Source organism: Ochotona curzoniae, unplaced genomic scaffold, assembly GCF_017591425.1.
Source record: "Ochotona curzoniae isolate NIBS_2020 unplaced genomic scaffold, NIBS_Ocur_1.0 contig_4148, whole genome shotgun sequence".
Taxonomy (NCBI): domain Eukaryota; kingdom Metazoa; phylum Chordata; class Mammalia; order Lagomorpha; family Ochotonidae; genus Ochotona; species Ochotona curzoniae.
The window spans coordinates 6,998,369-7,020,384 of record NW_024466146.1 but is presented as its reverse complement, the minus strand read 5'-3'; the positions used below and the strand labels follow the sequence as shown (position 1 = coordinate 7,020,384).

The 22,016-nt window shown below is 38.5% G+C and overlaps 1 protein-coding gene across 5 annotated transcripts in view; it reads right to left on the bottom strand.

The window, feature by feature from the left end:
• Window positions 1-22,016, bottom strand: part of UNC80 (unc-80 homolog, NALCN channel complex subunit) — a 176,473-nt gene that overhangs the window by 139,309 nt on the left and 15,148 nt on the right. For all 5 annotated transcript variants that reach the window (XM_040984422.1, XM_040984425.1, XM_040984424.1 and 2 more), the window contains exons 6-10: window positions 19,155-19,228; window positions 14,860-14,999; window positions 3,897-4,158; window positions 2,743-2,877; window positions 326-542 (exon numbers count right to left, since the gene is read on the bottom strand). In XM_040984422.1, coding sequence (XP_040840356.1) covers window positions 326-542; window positions 2,743-2,877; window positions 3,897-4,158; window positions 14,860-14,999; window positions 19,155-19,228 — 828 coding nt within the window. The remainder of the gene's footprint in view (window positions 1-325; window positions 543-2,742; window positions 2,878-3,896; window positions 4,159-14,859; window positions 15,000-19,154; window positions 19,229-22,016) is intronic.

Sequence of the window (22,016 nt, the reverse complement as noted above, 5' to 3'; positions counted from 1 at the left end):
TTTAAATGGCAAGGCTCAGTAAAAGTCCTTAGATTCACAACGAAACGTAATTTCCAGTATTCTCTAAGCCAATTTTTTTGCATCTTGAATGGTAAAAATCAGGTCATTATCTAATTATACAGAATTCTTGGAGAACCAACTACATTATCTGCATTTCTCTGACTATAAATATGCAGCATAGCTTGGGTTCTGGGAAATCTACTAATGGGTCCAAATTTCTTATCTGAACTGTTCAAGAAAGATCCAAATTTGCCCAGGTTCTAGATCTAAGTTCCTAAGTATTTCGCTCAGGGTCTGCTTTATTTGGAAAGATTTTTGTGTTCACCTAAAATGGTGGTTTGCCAGCCTCCCTTTTCAATGCCTCTCCTATCTTCTCCAAGCCCAGAGAAGCTTCCAAAGGAGAATGTGCTGCGAGTGGGGGACACATCTAGATGGTCTTCATGAAGCAGGAATGGCACCCCCATTCTTCGAGGCCTTCTTTTCCCAGTGTGGTGGAAGGGAATAGAGCCTTTCCTCTCTCGATCTTCTTTGCGGCTCTTGAACTACAACGATGAGAGATGATGGATTAGGCACAGGAAAGGTTACTATTTAATTCCCAAGAAGTCCCTGGATCCACTGTAAAATGTAAGGAAATGTTCAAGGAAGACAAGACCCAGAAAATCATTCAATATCATCCAACACAAACAGGAGAGATGTCTCTAACATACTAAAAGAGCAAAAGAGGGCTGGCAGAGTGGCACAGTTGGTTGATTCTCCGCCCTGAGGTGCTGGTTCATGTACCGGGTGCTTCATTTCTGATCCAGCTTTCTGATTATGGCCTGGGAAAGCAGCAAAGGGTGGCTCAAGTACTTGGACCCTGAATCCACATTGGAGACCTAGAAAAAGCTTCTGGCTCCCAGCTCCAGGTCAGCTTTGGGCCAATCGGGGAGTGAGCCAAGGGACAGAAGATCTCCTTCTCTCTCTCTCTCTCTCTCTCTCTCTCTCTCTCTCTCCTTCTCTTGCTTTCTTTCTCTCCTTCTCTTTCTGTATAATATGCTTTTCAAATAAAATAAATAAATCTTTTAAAAATAAATAGAAGAACAAAAGAAGTCAAATAAATGTTGCACTTTCCAGATATTTCTCTTTGGAGTCTGATTAAGGTAGTGGTTCTCTAGGCATGGACTGGCAACATTGGCATCCCTTGGGAAGCTGTTAGAAATGCAATTTATCAGGTTCAACCCCAGACATTCTGCGTCAGAAACTTAGAACATGAGGCCCTGTAATGTGTGCTTTAACAAGCCTTTGGTGGTTTTGATGCACAATTAAGCTTGAGCATCACTGTGCCAGGCAATGGAATCCCCGAGGAACCATTTGGAGCAGCCTTTGCTACCCTTTTGTTTTACAAGGCTGACATCCATTATCTTGTCAGCCAACTGCAAATTTGTGCTACTGTTCACGGGGGAGCCACAGAAGATACAAGAGCTTTCACTAGTATAAATCCATCATTCCTATCCACAAGAGAGCTCAAGATCAAATGTAAACAGGATTTTAAAGTTGTTTAAGACATTTAAAAAATGCCACTGCTAGGCCCTAACCTTTGGGAATACAGATTTCACTGGTTGGGAATCAGGCTAGGGGACTTTTATTTTTGAAAGCTCCTCAATATTTTTAGATTGTCTATTTTAGATGTGTCAAAAACCTCCCTTACCCCTCAAGTGAGCAGTGTCTATAGGCCATCGCTAATTGTATATTATTAATGAAAAGTTAGCACCACTCTAAGTTCATAGGCAACTTAATATATTTTGTTGTTCTTCACTGACAGAATTTAACTAATAATTTTGGAAAGGAAAAACCACTGTATAGTTTTCATTTTACACATACTATATTCTGTTTGCTTATTTCCACTTGAGGTGAGAGGGGTGCTGTGTTACTGTTCCAAGCTGCTGGTTGGAAAGCCAGCACTCTCCATGGGAGTACTGCTTTGACCTCTGGCTTTTCTGCTTCCGATCCAGCTTCTTGTTAACGCTGAGAGGCAGCAAAAGATGGCTCAAGTTCCTGCCATTCATGTGGGAGACCAGGCTGGGGTTCCAGGCTCCTGGATTTCATCTGGCCCTGATTGTTGAGGTTCAAATGGGGAGTGAAGCAGCTGAAAAATCTGTGTGTGTGTGTGAGAGAGAGAGACAGAGAGACAGAGAGACAGAGAGACAGAGACAGAGAGAAGTGGGGTGGGGCAAGAGAAAGAAACTCTCTCTTTCATAAATACACCTTTAAAAGAAGACAGGCAGTGAATGCAAAAGTGTCTATACTATTTTACTAGAAAACTTATTTCTGAGTTCAAGCTAAATGTTGGAAAAACTGCCTAAGTTTTCTAAAGATTGATTTTTTAAAAATCTACAAAACAGGTAGAATAAGGATTTCATTGGATTAAAAGAGAATAATATACATGAAGTATCTTAAAAATGAGTTGCACGATAAAAATGTTAATTGTCATTATTGAGTTACTTCACAGCATGCTGCCACCGATGATTTATAAACATTGTGAGAATGGGGCATCATATGAAACTTGAAGAACATGTAGGAGAGGAAACACAGAAGGACCTGTATCCTTGTGCTGTAAGGCAGTGTTATCATTAGGAGCTGATTCTGTTCTCAAGCCCCTTTTCCATCCCACCCCAATACCACAGCATGCGTGAAGCACTCCTGGCCCCACACTGACTCTTCTGAACTGCCTGAATCTCAGAGAATGTAAATGACTCTACTCACCTTCTTAAAAATGTTCATGCCCAGGTCTGAAGAAAGATCTGGGACGGCAGACCTACGCAGATTGGTCAGGGAAACCTTGGAGAAGGCCTCAGGGCTAAGAGATTTTTCTTCTTCATTGCATTTCATAGTGAGATCCTTAAATACAATAAAGGCAGACAGTGATCACAGACTCAGGGCTTTGTGTCCCAAATACTTTTCTGGCTGAAATGTGAAACTGGTGTCTTGTTCAGACATCTACACAGCACTTAACTAGCATCCTGCTGCAGGGGAGGTATATTTTGCATTAATTTTAACTCCCATTTGGCATTTTCAGCAGCAAGGTCATAAAGTCCTAAATCCAGAATGCTGGGGAAGATAGAAAGGGCATAAACTTTTTTTTGTTGTTGTTGTTAAAACTATTCTTCTGTTTAACTACACATTAGAGGAAATATTTACTTTGTACTGAGTATCTACTAGTAAGACTATGTTTATTTTTTCTAATTGAAACTGTTCATGTTTGTTTTGGAATATGTAAGGAAAATATTTATCTACTAAAGTTAAATCAACTCCAGCAACTGGAACAAACTGTAAGTCACATTTTTTTCCATCTTTAATACATGGTATTGATGGGAAAGAGGAAGAACAAGTGTTCAAGTTGTTAATAAAACATTCATTAATCAAAAAGTAATTTTCATGGCAATGTCATCCACATCAATGCACATCCCATTTATTGTTCCAAACATATTCAATACATAGCAAGACTGTACATCAAAAATCAATGTTTCTAATGATGACAATGAGACATTGAAAAGTTTGAGTTATGAAAAACAGATTAAATCATGGTTAGTAAAAATCCTCTGTCACATATTTTATGATACCTTAATCATAGAAAATATCACAGTTCTCTGCTAACTAATACAACAATCATCCCGAAGAACCAAATTTCCACTATTCAGAATATTAGCTGGCAGGTGCGGTGGTACACTTACTTGAAGGGATGATGGGTGTTAAACACAAGGATTTGGCAGTGAAACATTGGTGGGAAAAGACAATGACAATAGAGCAATCTACCATCAATACTGTCTGTGCTGGAGTAAATAACACTGGATGCAGAGAAGGGAGAATCTCTTCTGGCCAGAGTTGTTGTTCCCACAATAACAAACTGTTTTTCCTACCTGAGTTTTGTGAGTGTTGACTAGTGAAGGTGCAGCTGCCACCATTGAGCTACTCCTAGGTCTGGGCAAGAGAGGAATATCGGGCTCTGGTGGCTTTTCTGGCTTCTCTTCCAACATGTGTCGTAGTCTTTGTAGATAGTACATCAGGGACCACTGAGTGCCTTCCTCAGACCAGTGTGGCTGCAGCAGGCAGCGAAGAACAGCAACGTCAAAGTAGGTGGCATAGCGGGACCTTTGGCATGGAGGTATCACAAGAGAGGCCCTGTTCCCAAGGGAATAAAGAGGGTCATTATTCTGGCTATCAAGCTCTTACAGGGGCAGCACAATATGGCTAGTGGCTCTATTTTTTCCTTTCATTTGTTTAGTCACTTACTAATCTGTTACCTGGTTTACTCTAATTCCTCTCTGATCACCTTCCATTTTGCTACACATTTCCTAAAGGGAACAAATGGAGAGAATTTAGCAGGACAGGGAGGAATTAGCCAAGCAAATTTGAAGTTGGAGCATGAGGGTGAATCAGTGTTTCAGTTTTATGAAACAATGTCTAAAAAGGATGACACAATGTCTATAAAAATCATGAATGTGGGAGGAAGGCATAAGTAATTGGTGTTGTTGTTGAGTACCATCAGGTATCTCCTACAAGCCTAATTGTTTTTTCTTTCTTCCCTTCACCAATGCATCGTTCAATCATTCTTAGAAATAAACGCAAGTTCTTTTCAGTAGTCAATAAGACCTGCATAATCTGTCTTTGCCAACCACTCCATTCACATTTACTCTTATGGCTGCCTGGAATGTCAGTATTCAATTGGCTCCATTTTCATTGGTTTTATGTGAATAATCTCTACTCTGATGTCCTATCAAATTGTTGAATATGCTATTTGCTTTTTCTGGAGACACTAACCAATTACTCTTCTATAATCAGTGTGGAAAGACTTTGATGGCTCTTTCCTTCCCCCTCCAAAGTCCTATTTCTCGTAGAGGATGGTCCAATCCATTCCATCCAGACTTAAGTAGACTGTCTTCAATACCCACAATATAAAGAAAAGATAAAATGTCAGGTTGATTGGTTACCAGCTGGATAGTTTTAGGTCCTTAAGCCTTTGTGATAATCACTTGACTTATAGTAAGCTTGTGAAAAGTGTTTTTTTCTTTTTTTTTTCTTCTTTTTTTTTTTCCTTTAGTCTTCTGTGTTTAGCAGAGATACCAATGTTCAACAGAGCTGTCTCCCTTCTTCCCCATTGGACTAATTGTAGATATTATAAACTCTTTACTTTCTGCCAGAAATCTTATGGGGTCTAAATATCTATAGTTAATAAATTAGATAATGGAATTCCATAAATTATTTCTAATCCATAGAGACATATTCCATTTGATATACAAGTGGATGATTTCCTTGAAAGCCCTGAGAAAGATAGGAAGTGATCAAGGTTGTTAAAATGCAGGCACCCAGATCTTACCGCCAAAATTTCTGAGGATGTGCCCAGAAATATTATTTTATTATTATTTTCCATGAAACGGTTTTATAAGTATAGAGGTTCCTTTCCTCCCACCCCGATTGTCCCCCAAGCATTATCACCCCTTATATCATTACAGTGGTACGGTCCCTCAACTACAGTCCCAAGTCTAACATCTGCCATTTAAGTGTGTCATGGCATTGTAGGTATAGGCAATGGTAGAAAATCTGCTATCCTGTTTTCAAGATACATTCAACATCATTTAGAGTCCTCTTTTTGAGAACAGAGATGCATACTGCAATGTACCATATCCAAAGGTATTCAAATAACCTTAATAAGATTGGAGGATAATTACCCCATACAAACATGTAATGCATGATTTTTGTACTTCTAAGCCATCACCTAAAGATTTACTACTTGAAAAATACCATCACTGGGGTTCAATGTTAAAAAAAAATTGTTCCTGAGGGCACCTAATGACTAAATTTACATCCTCTACACCTAAATGTTATTGAACGGGAGGTAATTACTGACTCTACTGTGCAGCTTCAATGGCATTAACTGCTTTCCAACAGAGTTTAGCAATGCTCTGCTGCAGGCTTCAGAACAGTGGGATGCTACAAATGAGGCTGTGATCAGAAAGTGCATCGTGTCTGTAACATCTGTAAACAAAATTTAAGAAGTCAAGTTTCAATTGCTTAATAGCAAGAGTGCAGTTAACAAAGCGTTTTAGTGTAAAGATTTATAAACAAAAGCACCTCCATGGAAGATATTATTGAAGAACTAATTCATTTGATTCAAAGTGTAAGATGCACTGGGCTGAACAGTAAATGACAATCAAGAGTGATCGATGATTTTTAAAATTTCACTTAGTGAAAGCACTTGCAGATGTGATTAACTTATTACCAACAAATGAATAAAAATCATTTCAATTTACAAACTAACACATTAGAGACAAATTTACATAATCATATAGAAATGGTTATGGAGGAGGCTCAGCATATGTTGTGGTAGAAAAATTTTGTCCAACTATGATGTTTTATAATTTCAGTAATAGTTTTGCAGGCAAAACAGAAAATTTCATGAAAGAATACGAATACAACTTTTCTTCTAGATGGTATATTTATTAAAACTTAAAGTGTTTGTTTAGAATCAAGAATGGTGGAATAGGGTAAGGACACGTTTAAACGGACAGAAAAACATTTAATCAGGATGAAGCAGAGAAGACATATTTCAGGAAACAGGAAAGAACAGAACAACAGCAGAGGGGTATCTGGAGACTGACAGGCACAGGAAAGCAGCGGGCACAGCAGTGTGGTGTTGCAGTTACTGATACTCCAGAAGCATTTGGCTAACGGCAATCTGAACTCCACCAGCAACCAAGTGGGAAGGGACTTTTACTAGGAGCTTGGGAGGTAAACTCAGACAAAGAACTGTCCATCCTGCTGGTCCATTTGATTTGACCAGGAGCAGAGACAGAGCAGCAGATCTCAGACGGGCAGTGCAAGAACAGGGTGGATTTCATAGCCCAGTCAGCCCCCTAGAGCTGAATTGGGCCTCCATTTTGCGTAAGGAGGCAAAGGCAAGGGAATGGAAGAGCATGTGCTGAGCTGGGAGTAAGCTCATTTCTGACTCAATGAACTGCAGCAATGTGGAATTCTGTGGGTTCCACCCGGGGCAGGTCTGGGCAGCCCTCAGATCCGATGAAGAACTATAGTGGTGGTACGTCAGGCGCCATTTTGCGCACTGTGGCAAGAGCTTTGGGACTGTAGGGACAACACTGAAATGCGCATGTGCTGGGCTCACGAGAACTCACTGAATCATGTGGATTGCACTGGTCCCACAGGAAAATAATACCGACTGTGGCATCGTACCGGTCAAAATAGGTCTGTGTGGCACTCAGACCTAATGTCCGACAGGTTCCGACAAGATCAGTGACACCAACAACCTAATTATATAGGACACCTGGTGTCTCTAATCCTGGGGCCTGCTCCAACCAAAAGTGGAAGAAAGGTTGCAGAGAAAACAGTGCAGCCTCAGCACAGTATCACAGGAGGTGGAGAGTGGTGAGCCAGGAGCTGAGGCTATGGAGACCATGGTGGAAATCTGACATAAAAATCCAGACGTGGAACTCGCTGGAGGTTGTGGCACAAGTGGCTGCAAGCAAAAAGTTGTGTACCAACTGCAATAAGTAAAATCACATTGTGGACCTGTGGGTGACACAGCTTAGAAACCTGCCCCAAGGAGAAGACTCTGCTATCCAGAAGTACAATGCTCAAGAGCAAAAGAAGAGACAAAGGCACAATGAATATTACTGAGCACGCCCCTGCAAAGGAGCAAAACCCTATGCCAACCTCAGAGTTAACTGAGGAAGACATCAAGAAAATGGGTCACAGAATCCATAAGATTCATTTTAGAGTTTCTGATCAAAAATGAGAAGCTCATGCAAGAATTCAAAGAATTTAAGGAAGCAATAAAGCAAATCAAGGCTGGTATATCAGAAATGAAGAACACAGTAGAGCAAATTAAAAGTACAGTGGAGAGTCTCCAAAATAGAATGAAGCAAGCAGAAGAAAGAATCTCAGAATTGGAAGATATTTCCTGTCACCAGGGGGAAGCAAACAAAAAGCCGGAAGCAGAGCTGGATCAGGCCAAAAAAAGTATTCAAGAATTGAAAGACACTATTAAGAGGCCAAATATAAGAGTTATGGGAGTCCCAGAAGGTGCAGAAAGAGAAGCTAAGTTTGCAAATGTATTAAATGAAATAATAAAGGAAAATTTCCCTAATCTAGAGAAAGAATTGGGAAACAAGATCCAGGAGGAGCATAGAACTCCCAACAGGCTTGATCAAAAGCAATCTTCACCACGACATATGATTATTAAGCTCTCTTCACTTGAACATAAGGAAAAGATCCTTAAATGTACACGTGAAAAAAATCAATTGACATATAAAGGGATGCCAATTAAACTCACAGGAGATCTCTCACAGGAAACTCTACAGGCAAGAAGAGAATAGAGTGACATATTTCAGATTCTAAAAGAAAAAAAGTATCAGCTTAGGGTAACATATCCAGTAAAGCTTTCTTTTGTCTTTGAAAATGAAATAAAATTCTTCCAGAGTAAAGAAAAGCTAAAAGAATTTGCCTCTTCCAAACCTGCCCTACAAATGATACTTCAAGATGTTCTCTTGACAGAGAAGAGGAATAGCACCCACCAAAACCAAAGGCAAATGGGAAGAACATCCCAGTAAAAGGACAACAGAAAACTAAACCAATGAACAACCCATTCGTAAAATGACTGGACCAAAGTACCACCTATGTATATTTAACTCTGAATGTAAATGGCTTAAGCTCAATCAAATGTCATAGATTAGTAGACTGGATTAAAAACAAAACCCATCTGTTTAGTGTCTGGTGGAGACACACTTCAAGAAAGATAAGTGGAAACTATCACACGGGTTTTGTTGTTTTCTGTTGGTTTCATCTCTTCAAAACACTTTCTTCTGATTAAATCATTCAATGACTCATAGATCATGCAGTGGCATCATTTTCTTCAAGAAGGTTCTTGATTTTCATTTCTTCAGCTACACTTTAGTCATTTAATAGCATGTTATTTAACTTTTTGGTGTTGTTAATTCCTTTTTTCTTCCTGATGTTAATTTTGTTTTCTGGCTCTTCATTTAAGGGGATGTATAGTAGCTGTGTAATGGAGACTGTCATATCTAGTAACATGTCATTTAACTTCATGGCATTGTAAATTTCTATTTTTCTTCCTGTTGTTGATTTTGTATCATGACTTTTCATTTAAGGGGATGTACAGTAGCTGTGAAATGGACACTGTCATATCTAGTAACATGTCATTTAACTTCATGGCATTGTAAATTTTTATTTTTCCTTCTATTGTTGATTTTGTATCATGACTTTTCATTTAAGGGGATGTACAGTAGCTGTGAAATGGAGACTAACATATCCAGATGTGAGGATACAGTGCAGTATGTATTTCTGTTTCCAGACAAGGATAGACTTCCAATGAAACTGTTCACTATATCTTGACAATAGGATTCTGGACTCTCTGCCATTGTCTGTGCCCGCAATGATGGACATATGACTGGGTTTGAAGAACTATATGTTAGTAATGATATAGAGGAATTAGGTGGGTGGGAGGGAGCTGGGGAGGGGATAAGGGAATATGGAACTGTATAATAATAATAATAATGAAATGTCAAAAAAAATAAAGTGTTTGTACCTGATGACCTCATGGGTGACTTCTGCTTATGTTTACATATTTCATGCATTAACAATTTTCACTTAATTAACATTATACAAATTATATAAAATTAATACATGTGATTAAAAAGGTTTTGAAAAGGGTAGGGGTTGCTTTAATATACTTTAAAGTAAGTATAAACTCTAAGAAATCAATTTATTATTAATTAATATTGGAATATTACAGTATCAAAGGCAAATGAGCACTCTGAAAATAACACATAATCTATGGAGGCACAGAACTGTGAAAATTAGTCTTAACCTTATGCAGTATTTAATGAAGCATAAATTAAGTCCCTTACATGGTGACTGAACATGAAATCTCACATTAATTTCAGAAGCTGCTAGCTACCTGCGCACTATTGCAGTATGCAGGAAGATTGATGTTCATTTTAGTCAAGATCAGAGCAAAAGAGATGATGGATTGCATTTGTTTGATAAGCAGAAAGCTTTGTTGCTAGGATATTTGTATTGCTTTGTTATGAAAGCTCTCTTTATTTCTGACCTGGTATATTATCTTACCCAATGAAAACACATTAATATTAGCATTTTCTGAAAGGTCTAGCTTTTAATTATTTCCATGGCAACCGGCCTTTGCAAATAGGCACAGAGAAGATCCAATTAGCTTTTCTGAAATGCCACTGGTTCATGTTGAATTTACACGTGTGGGTGTATGTATATGTAAAGGGGTGTATATGTGTCAAGAAATATGTGTGTGTGTGTGTGTGTGTGTGTGTGTGTGTGTAGTGACATGAAATGGGAAAAATGCTCTTCCAAAAGAGGACCCTTGGAACATAAAATTGACATCATTTTTATAGACAAGTCAGATTGGGAACCCAGTAATTTTCACAGTGAACACATACAGTTTTTAAAAACCTTATATCAAAAAAGACACTTTTAGAGACAGTGTATAATAAAAAGAGTCCTAAAAGTTTGACCTGGAGAAAGTTACTAGTACACCCATAACATCTTTCTTGAAAAAGAAAACTTCACTTACAAAACAGATTCAACAGTCAAGAGAGTGGAATCAAAAGTCATTTGCAATAATAGAACTGAATTTTAAACATACAATTTCCAGTATATTTCCAGTTCAATTAGAAAATAGAAAGAACCAATATCTGGTTTTTCTCTTCTCTGATAAGCACATTCATAGCATTTACTGCATGACATATGTTTTCAACATTGTTTGGTGGATATACTGGATGTAGATGTTTGTTTTTAATTCATAGCTACCTAAAAAGACTCTAGTAATAGTGGATTAGGGGAAAATGGTACCAGGGGCAGAGATTCTACTTTGGAAACAGCTGTAGAAACCCAATAAGAAATACTAAGGATCTGAAATAAAATAATGACTTCCAGGTTAGAGAAGATACACAAGATTAGAGAGACAGTAAGAAGGCTAAATGAGAATTCAGCATTTGTCCCAGGCGTTGAAGACACGATCATCTCAACAGATGTAAAGAAGGCATTTGATAAAATCCAACACCACTTCCTGCTAAAAACTCTGAGCAGGACAGGCATAGAAGAAGCATCCTACAACACAATCAAAGCAATTTAGGAAAATCCTATGCCAGTATCATACTAAATGAGGCAAGAAGAGAAACTTTTCCACTAAGATCTGGAACTAGACAAGGAGGCCCACTTACGCCAATGCTGTTCAAGACAGTACTGAAAGTCTTTACTAGAGCTATTAGGCAAAAAAAAAAAAAAAAAGGAATTAAAGGTATTTAAATTGGTAATGAGGAAATAGATTCATCCCTGTTTGCAGATGACATGATTTTATACATAAGAAAACCAAAAGGCTCAATTAAGAGACTATTGGAACTCATAGGAAAGTTTGGCAGGGTAGCAGGAGGCCAAATCAATGAATGTAAACCAATGATTCTAGTACACACAAATAACTCTATGGCTGAGAAATAATTTGTAATTAGAGTCCACGTTTCATTTGCAGTGTGCATCTTTACTTCCCAATAAAAGATGGACACCCAGTGAAACTGCCAAATATATTTTGATAATAGGATGCTGGACAATGCTCCCATTGTCTATAGCTAAAATGTCAGGATACAGTTAAATAGCAGAATGATGGGCTTGTGACTAATTTTGAAAGACGATACTGATTACAATACTATTGAAAATCAGTAAGGGGAGAGGAAATGAGGAGGGCAAAGATATGGGAGAAGAGGGGATGTAAGGAGGGAAGGATGGAAAATCCCTGAGCCTATGGAACTATACCATAAAAAATAAAGAGTTAAAAAATGAAATAGTAGGGCCCGGCGCGGTGGCGCAAGTGGTTAAGTCCTCGCCTTGCACGCCCGGGATCCCATATGGGCGCCGGTTCTAGTCCCGGCAGCCCCGCTTCCCTTCCAGCTCCCTGCTTGTGGCCTGGGAAAGCAGTCGAGGACGGCCCAAAAAGCTTTGGGAACCTGCACCCGCGTGGGAGACCCGGAAGAGGCTCCTGGCTTCGGATCGGCATAGTATCGGCCCGTTGCGCTCACTTGGGGAGTGAATCATCGGATGGAAGATCTTCCTCTCTGTCTCTCCTCTCTGTATATCCGCCTTTCCAATGAAAAAATAATAAAAATAAATCTTTAAAAAAAAAATATATATATATATAAAAAAAATGAAATAGTACAGAATTATCTGAAATACCTTGGAATAAACCTAACCAAAGACATGGAAGACTTCTATGATAAAAATTACAAAGCATTAAAAAAAGAAATAGAAGAAGACATTAAAAGATGAAGAAATTCATCATGTTCCTGCACTGGCAGAATCAACATCATAAAAATGTCCATATTACTGAAAGTAATGAACAGATTCAATTCAATGTCAATCAAAATGCCAGCAACATTCTTCTCAGCAATAGTAAAGGAGATACAAATGTTCATCTGCAAATACAAGAGACCACGAATAGTCAAAACTATCATGAAGAAAAAAATCAATCTGGAGGAATTCCAGACCTCAAGACAGAGGGGAGGGCAGTGATAACCAAAACAGCCTCGCATGGAAACAGAGAAAGTCAATGGAACAGAATAGAAACATCAGAAGGGAGCTCTCATGTACAGCTGACTAATCTTCGACCAGAGAACTGAAAATAATCCAGGGAAAAGTTTGGTCTCTTCAACAAATACTGTTGGGGCAACTGGATGACAGCCTGCAGAAATAAGAAGCAAAACCTTTCACCTTAGATTGATCAAGGACCTACATTTGCACCCAGAAACCATCAAACTATTAGAGAAGAATATAGAAAGCAGTCTATAAGATATAGGCACTGGTAAAGTTATAAACATTTAAAAAGTCTCCAAAAGCACAGGCAGCCAAAGCCGAAATAAACAAACGGGAAAAGCCATATTCCAACATTTTAAGTAAAGATTTTAAAATCTAGAATCCATAAAGGGCTTCAAGAATTGATTAATACAATAGTCCATTTAAAACAGGGTAAAATGGTTTGAAAAGCTATTCATAAAAGAAAATCTATAGAAATAACTACTAGGCATATGAAAATGCACTTTACATTACTAAATGTTAGGGGAAAGTAAATTAAAACCACAAGTGGCTCTTAATTCACACCCATTAGAATGGCTATGCTAAAAAAAGACAACAAATGTTGCTGAGGATGTAGCAGATCATAGCCACATGAATTGCCAGAGGGAATGTAAAATAATGCAGCAATTGAGAGAGTTTGGTAGTATTTTTAAAAAGTTGTACATAATTTTGTCCTACAGCCTCACAGGCTTGGTTCTCACTGTGGCAATTTGATGAGACAGAATCTTTAACATTTGTGGCCTCATGAAAGAATTAAGTCAAAAGCAGGGCTACCTTTTGAAGGGATTAATGAATTCTCATTGGAGTCCTGTTGACTCCCACAAGAGACAGTTGTAAAAGTAGCAACCCTGAGCTCTGCATCTCTTTTGCTCCCTGTTCAATGTGTGACTACCTTCTCCCTCTCACACATGCTTGCCCCATGACGCCATCTTACATGTTCTCCTGTATTCAGAATGTCCTCCCCAGGAGCTGAACCAATAAAGCTGCCTCATTTTTGGCCTCTAAAACCATGAGCAAAATACACCTCTTTTCTTAAAACATTATCCATTATCTGGCAATTTTCTATAGTAATAGAAAGTTGATTAGGACACCAGAAATTCTTGTATATATCTGCCCGATAGAACTTGGCACATATACCCATGCAAATGTGTGTAAGTGAATGATCATAGCACCATTATAGAGAATAGAAAAAAAGTGGACATGACCCAAACATCCATCAATGTTTGACGAATGGATAGAGAAAAATCGCTATTACACTAGAATACTTACAAGAAGAAGCTTTATGCTAAGTGAAACAAGCCACAATTTTTTATTCTGTTTATAGCATAAGTCTAGAAATATGACTCAAATAGAAAAAGTATATTACTGATTATCTGTGGCTGAGTTTGAGAATAGCAGTATTTACAATGGGCAAAAAATATTTTTTGGATGACAAGAGTGTTCTAAAACTGCACTGTGATGATAGGTGCGCACCCTCAGAAATTTATTAAAAACCATTTACGTGTAAACTTTACGTAGGTGAATGTTATGGCAAATAAATCAGACAATTAAGCTTATTTGGGAAAATACCTCCTTTTAAACTACAATCCACTAGATTGTAATTTCATTTAGCAGGAGGGAGATACAAGTGCTGTTAGGGACTCTTGCCTCTTGGGTAGCGTGGCAAACCTACTGAATCCAGTGTCATCGCTTCAGCAGGGGATATAACAAACTAGTTCTGATCTGCAGGGGAAGGCGTTTTGAAGCAAATCCACTGTATACACAGACAAGGAGAACAGAGTTGGAATGTTTACAAAAACAGACTTTTTAATTTCCAAAGATTTTAGAAGCACACATTGATGCATAAGGACCTGCTGGTATGAATTACATCCACTCTGTAAAACAGAGCCTTACCTTTCTCTGAGGTAGTCTTCTCAAAGCATCATCTGACCTTCTGTACTTAATTTAAAATAGTCTCTAATTCAGACATCTCATCAAATAAAACATGTTTCCTCATTTCCACTCCAGTTTGTTTAAATGAGAGGCATGGTTAGCACATTTCTGCGACTATCGATCTAATTATGTGTCAACGAAGAATATGCACACAAGTGCCCTACACATGCACATTTTGAGGAACGTGGGCTTTAAAAGTAGCTAAAATGAATATTGAGTCTTTGCTGACCAGTAATACATTTCATCTCCAACATTACAATCATGTACCTGGAGTGTGATGGACCTCTTTCTTGGGAAGTTTGAGAGGACAGACTTCCATCAAAAGAGTTTCCTCGGTGGCAGCCTGAAATGGTGGCCTTGGGTGAGATGGAATCTGGCTGGAACGTTTCGCAGACCACCTGGAGGCCCTTTGGGAGGTGAAGCCGCAGATTAGTTGTTTATTCTTTACGTTTATCCCCTAGAATGAGCTACCACATTTACACATGTGGTTACATATATTACTTATTACACCTGCCTTCATTCTAACATTTCTGACTTCATAGTTTAGAAACAGACTTTGAGAGAACACCAGTGTTGCTTCAAGCACAAGACTAAGTACTTTCATAAACTGTATTTTGTTTTGTCCTTGATTTTTTTCTTACCTCTCTATAAATATTATATATTTACAGGTGATCTACAAACTAACAATTCATCAAAGATAGGACAACAGTGAGAATTGAATTGGTGCATCAGGCTAAAAGCTAGTACCAGCTTGGTAGCAAAACATTAAAGCTAAAATATGAGACACAAACAGCAAGGTTCAAGCCTATTCAACAGTTTTAAGGGATGGGATGCAATATATTTTGCTTGACATGATGACCTTTATACTGATTTGTAAGTGCATTTACAGCAATTCTTTCACTGTGTAGTTTATTTTAATTACATTTAGCTGGTAAATGCAACTCTTTCTAGGTAATATGTTTTCACAAGTGTTACAGATTAAATAGTTCACTAAATTATGAAGACTCTCAAAAACCTATTATAGGGCCTGGCACAGTAGCCTAGTGGTTAAAGTCCTTGCCTTGGCATGCACTGGGATCCCATATGGGCGCTGGTTCTAATCCCAGCAGCCCCACTTGCCATACAGCTCTCTGCTTGTGGCCTGGGAAAGCAGTTGAAGACAGCCCAAAGCCTTGGGGCCCTGCACCCGTGTGGGAGACCCAGAAGAGGCTCCTAGCTCCTGACTTCAGATCCTCATACTCCAGCCATTGCGGCTGCTTGGGGAATGAATCATAAGATGGAAGATCTTTCTCTCTGTTTGTCTTCCTCTCTGCATATCTGACTTTCCAATAAAAAGTAAAATAAAATAAATCTTTAAAAACTCTATCGTAGTTGTTTAGCCCTTAAAATTTCTGTTTATTTATGGAGAAAATAAGGCATTATTTAAATGTAATTTATAGAGAAATAAAGGAAGCTATCATTTCCATGAAATAACTCTTCTGAACTTGATTAAAGAGCTGCTCCTTGTCCTGAATATGTTATGCATGCTTCAGATTAGGTAATTCAAAGGAAATTAAATTAATGAATCTTGAACACAAGAGCTTGCAGTTAGAAGACAAGTAGGTTAGGGAAGCACACCAAATTGAAATACAATGTGAACTACAAAGATGACCCACATATAATATTTAGTTTTTAAGAGGCCACATTGAAACAGCGAAAATGAAAACAGATAAGATTAATTTTAGTAATGTATTGCTTAAGCTCAAATTATTATGTCAAATTATGGTCAATGCAGCATTTATTTGTTTGCATTCTTATTTTATACTATTTTTTCAACAGTCAGGATATATTTCAGAGTCCCAGATCATTCTGGCTGTATTTGAAATCTTCAAGAGCCACATGGGCCTAGAGATGACCCATATGGACAAAGAAATTTCATATAATTAGACTCATGAAGGTTTGAGGTTTCAAAGATCCTTAAGAAGACACAGTTTGGAAAGTTAATAAGGAGGAAAAAGGGGTTCCAAGTTGGAGGAAGATTTGAGCACACTCACAGGCTAAAGTGAACATGCTCCATATATGGGGTAAATTTGTTTTAAGATTTATTTATTTTTATTGGAAAGGCAGATATACAGAGAGGAGGAGAAACAGAGAGAGGAAGATCTTCCATCTGATGATTCACTCCCCAAGTGGCCGCAATGGCTGGAGCTGAACAATCTGAAGCCAGAAGCCAGGAGCTTCCTCCGGGTCTCCCACATGGATGCAGGGTCCCAAGCTTTGGGCCGTCCTCGACTGCTTTCCCAGGCCACAGACAGGGAGCTGGATGGGAAGCAGGGCCACCGGGATTAGAACCAACATTAATATGGAATCCCAGCAAGTTCAAGGTGAGGACTTTCACTGCTACACTATCACAATGGGCCCTAGGGGTAATTTTTTTAGCTGACTGAAATGTTAACCAGAAAGAGGGCTGTGTAGGAACATGTTACCACAGAGGAGGGAACAGAGAACCAGAGAACAGAGTTAGGTTCTAGGTGATGCTCAGCAAAATCTACCTCCCCGGGTACCTACAAAAGAGATATCACGAAAAGTAACTTGCATACAATGGTTTCTGTGCAATGATTAGTTTGAGTAATAAGTGATGAATTAGGAAGATTATTCAGGATTATTAAGCAGGTAAGCCTAGCGATGGGAAGCCCAATCAAGCTCCAGTCCAGTTTTGAGGTTTTGAATTTAGCAGGTCATAGTCTTGACAATAAACACACATGCTAGTGAGGTGGCAGAGAAAAAAAACCCACCAAGATTCAATAAGAAGTAACATCAAGAGGATTAAGCTGGCTAAATATGAGATTTATATATTTCATCTTATCTAAGATGTAATAAGATGTCATCACTTATAACAGATACCACTATTTTATGCAGAAGCAAGAAAAAAAGTACTTTGTTAAACTGGGGCTCTTTACTTTTTACCAATGAGAACTTTTGTTTTACAGTTATGGCAAGAGACATTTTAGATTTGGGTACACATAGCTTTTGACTATATACTCATCTTGTATAAATGGAATCTTCAAAAATTCATGAAAAAATGCATATTATAAGAAGCCTACATGTGGACTTCAAAAATTGTTTGCACCGAAATAAAATCATATTTTATGTGCTTTTTAAAGTACTCCATATGTGAAAAGAAAAAACAAGTGAAATAAATTGTTATAAGTGCCACTAGGATTCCTTTCTATTTAGAATTTGAGACTCAGAGCTATTAATGTTTGAATTTGTACAGAGTAGCCATTTGTTTGAGTCAGAAGTATTCTTTCTTAAAATGGTGACCCCTGTTTCCTATAACTTATTTTTCTAAGCTACTGACTCTGAAACCATAAATTTAAGTGTTGAAAGTTTTCAAATTCATGCTGCACTAAACATGACAACCATAGCAAGACTGTCATCAGGCTTGCAGATGGAAGATGTTAAACGTGAAAAATATGTACTAGTATATCTTACAAGTGTATAAATCACAGTGTCTGTCTTGGCAATTGCTCAGGAAATGATAGATATAATGGGACCTCAAAATTTCCAGCTTGGAGGGCAAAAAGAATGATGATATTTCCTGGCAGTTAATGTCAGTTGAAACGAGAACCCAAGTTCAATGTGAAACAGCCACTTTTACTTTGTACTTGCTAGCTTGAAAGTGAAGATTGGTCATCTAACAACATGTTAAGTTAATGGAAATGTTCCTTTCCCTGTAACTTTCAACTACTCTAGTCTTGATTTCCTTCTCTCATGGATAAACCTGACAAATTTACATTAGGTTACTTTGCATCTATATGGGATAGTTTGGATTATTCGTTAGATTTTTGATTCCGTGAGGAGGTTAGATTGCTTCTCCTTTTTCCTATTTTCCCCACTCACTGAAACATCATCCTGCCAATATTAGAGCTATTTAACCAACACTGGGAGATTTAATAATTTAGACTAAGATAACAATTCTCAGGCCTGGCATGGTATCCTAGTGGTTAACGTCCTCGCCTTGCCACACCAGGATCCCATATGGGCGCTGGTCCCAGCTGCCCCACTTCCCTTCCAACCCACTGTATGTGGCTTGGGAAAGCAGCTGAGGATGACCCTAAGCCTTGGGACCCTGCACCCAAGTGGGAGACCCAGGGGAAGCTCCTGACTCCACTCCTGGCTTTGCATGTGTTCAGTTCTGGCTGTTGCAGCCACTTGGGGAATGACCAAGTGGACAGAGAAGATCTTTCTCTCTGTGTCTTCTTCTCTCTGTAAATCTAACTTTCAATAATAAAAGATAACAATTTAGTTAGTATGAGAGATGAATAATGCTAATTAGTATTTACTCAACATTACATGCAAGCCATTGCAATAGATTATTACTAACACATACGACTGTCTCCACATTTATGCGACAGGCATAACGTTAAATTTCATGTGGAGCCAACAGAAACCTGAGGCTGTTAAATGTTGCACATGTGGGAAGAAGAGTTGGCTGTAGTATGGTTGTGGAATTCATGTCTTATATATGACATTACATCTAAGAAATTACTGATGCTTTTCTCATGTTTCAATAAACTAACCTCTTGGTGTCTTGGGTCTTGATTTGGTGATTCACAGGTCTGACTTTGATTGTTGATAGGAGAACTTCTCTTGGCTGTAAAGATAAAAGAAATTCTATCATGAATCTTAGCACTTTATTGTATAAGTTATTTCATTTTCAAATGAAAAAATAAATAAATCGTTATCACATGGAAATAAGACATTTAATATCTCAAGTGAAATGCATATTGTAAGAAAAGTCCAACAATTCATCCTTGCGCTGGGGCCATGCTAATCTCTGTATTGTTCCAGGTTAAGTGTACTGTAAGTAAGTCAGCAGGAGATGGTGCTTAGAAGTTAACGGTATTAACTGCAATGGTAAAATTAAAATCTACTTAGCACCTAACATGTTCTAAATTCTGTCCCAACAATTTTTCAGTTTTATGTATTGAAAGTCATAATTACAGCAAAGGAGAGGCAGAGGGAGAGGTCTTCCATCGGCTGCTTCATTTCCCAAGTGGCCCTACCAGCCAAGACTGAGCCAGCCAATCCAGGATCCAAGAGCATCAGTTGGGTTTCCATGTGAGTGGCATCAGTTGAGGTAACTGGGCTATCTTCTCTTGCTTTTTCCAGACCGTTAGCATGGAGCTGGATCAGAAGTGGAGTATCTTGAACAATAGCTGAAGCTATCACAATACCAGCTTTCAAGAGATAGTGTGGAGCAGCTTAGCAGTTAAAGTCCTCATCTTGCATACACCAGGATCCCATATGGGTGCTGGTTCTAATCCCAGTGGCCCCGCTTCCCATCCAGCTCCCTGCTTGAGGCCTGGAAAATCAGTTGGGGATGGCCCAAAGCCTTGGGACCCTGCACCCGCGTGGGAGACCCAGAAGAGGTTCCTGGCTCCTGACTTCGGATGGGCTCAGCACCAGCCATTGCAGTCACTTGGAGAATGAATCATCAGACAGAAGGTCTTTCTCTCTGTCTCTCCTCCCCTCTTTTTATCTGACTTTCCAATAAAAATAAGTAAATCTTTGAAAAAAAAAAAAAGAGCCACTGTACAGCTATGGTAACTAAAACGAACTGTACTTATATATAACAGAGACAGAAGAGCAATGGGACAGAAGACACACACCTAGAATAAATCTATGGATCTGTGACCAATCTACTCTGAAAAACAAATCTAGCAACATCCTGGTGAGGACATGATCTCCTCAATGAATGGTCCTAGGAGAACTGAGTGTCTCTACACAAGAATTTAAACAAGATCTCTACCCGCTACAAAAACAAAAAAAAAAAAAGCAAAGTGATCGAAGATCTAAACCTAAGACTGAAACAATGATAATTAACAGAAAGCATAGGAAGAACATATTAAGACACTGGCATAGTCTACCATTTTGAGATAAGAAACCAAAAAATATACAAAAATGAAACAACTGTTTAGAAAACTAAGAAGCTTCTGGACTCAGCGCAGTAGCCTAGTGGCAAAAGTTCAAGCCTTGAAAGCGCCAGGATCCCATTTGATGTCGTTTCTAATCCCGGCAGTTCCACTTCCCACCCAGCTCCCTGCTTCTGGCCTGGAAAAGCAGTAGAAGATGGCCCAAAAGCCTTGGGACCATGCACCCATGTGGGAGTCCTGGACGAAGTTCCTCACTTCTGGCTTCGGATCAGTGCAGCAGCGGCTGTGGCGGTCACTTGGGGAGTGAATCACTGGATGGAAGATCTTCCTCTCTTTCTCTCCTCCTCTCTGTATATCTGACTTTCCAATAAAAAATAAATAAATCTTTAAAAAAATCAAGAAGCTTCTGCAGAGCTAAGTGACCAATCAACAACGTAAAAAATCTCCCAATCGATTGGGAGAAATTATTTGGGAGCTGTTCATCTGACAAAGAATATTATCCAGAATATATAAAAAAACTCCAAATTCTCAAAGACATCATAAGAAAAATCAACCAGCTCAAAAACAAGTGAAGAATCTAAATGGGTATTTCTTAGAAGAACTATAAATTATCAACAAACACATGTAAAAAATAGTATCACTAGACATCATGGAAACATGAGTTAAAACCACAATGACCTGTCATCTGATTCCAGCTAGCATACCTATCATGAAGAAAGCAAATGCTGATGAGGATGCATAGAAACGGGAACACTCTAGGTGAGAACAGTATGCTGGCTCCACAAAAATAAAACATGAATCTATGACCACGCTATTCAACCTCGGGGTATATAATGGAAGAAAGTGAAGTCAATATATGAGAAAGAAACCTGCATTGTCCCGTTCGTCAAAGAGTATTCACAACAGCCAAAATGTGGAATCAATCTTCATTTCCATTGATGTAAACAAAATGGGTGTGGATTGATTAACGATGACAATAATGATAGGTAAGATACACATACATGCATAGAATGATATATGTATATATGTATAAATGTATAATTGAGTATCAACCAGTCACAAAAAGAATCAAAATCTAATTTTCACAGCAAAATGGATACAACTGGTTTTCGTTATGGTAAGTGAAATAAGCCAGAAAAAGAAAACTATCACATATTCTCTCCTCTGCAGAATTTAGAATAGTGATTGACAGAGTAGGCATTTACTATAGGGACTAAGACAAGCATGTGCCACAGAATACCTGGACTAAAGTTCTAGTTCTGGCTTCTGGGTCCAGAATCACAAAAACATAGACCCAGTGAGTCAGCAACGCTGGTTAAATAATTAGATTCCAGTCACCCATATGGGAAACTTGGCTTCTGGCTCCTATGGAAGATTCGCTCCAGCTCTGCAGGCATTTGGGGAAAGAATCAGCAGACAAGAGCCCTGTACATGTTTTTCTTTTTTAAATCTTTCTCTTCTTCTCAAATTAATAAGAACTTTTAGCATTAAATATTTTTAAGTTGA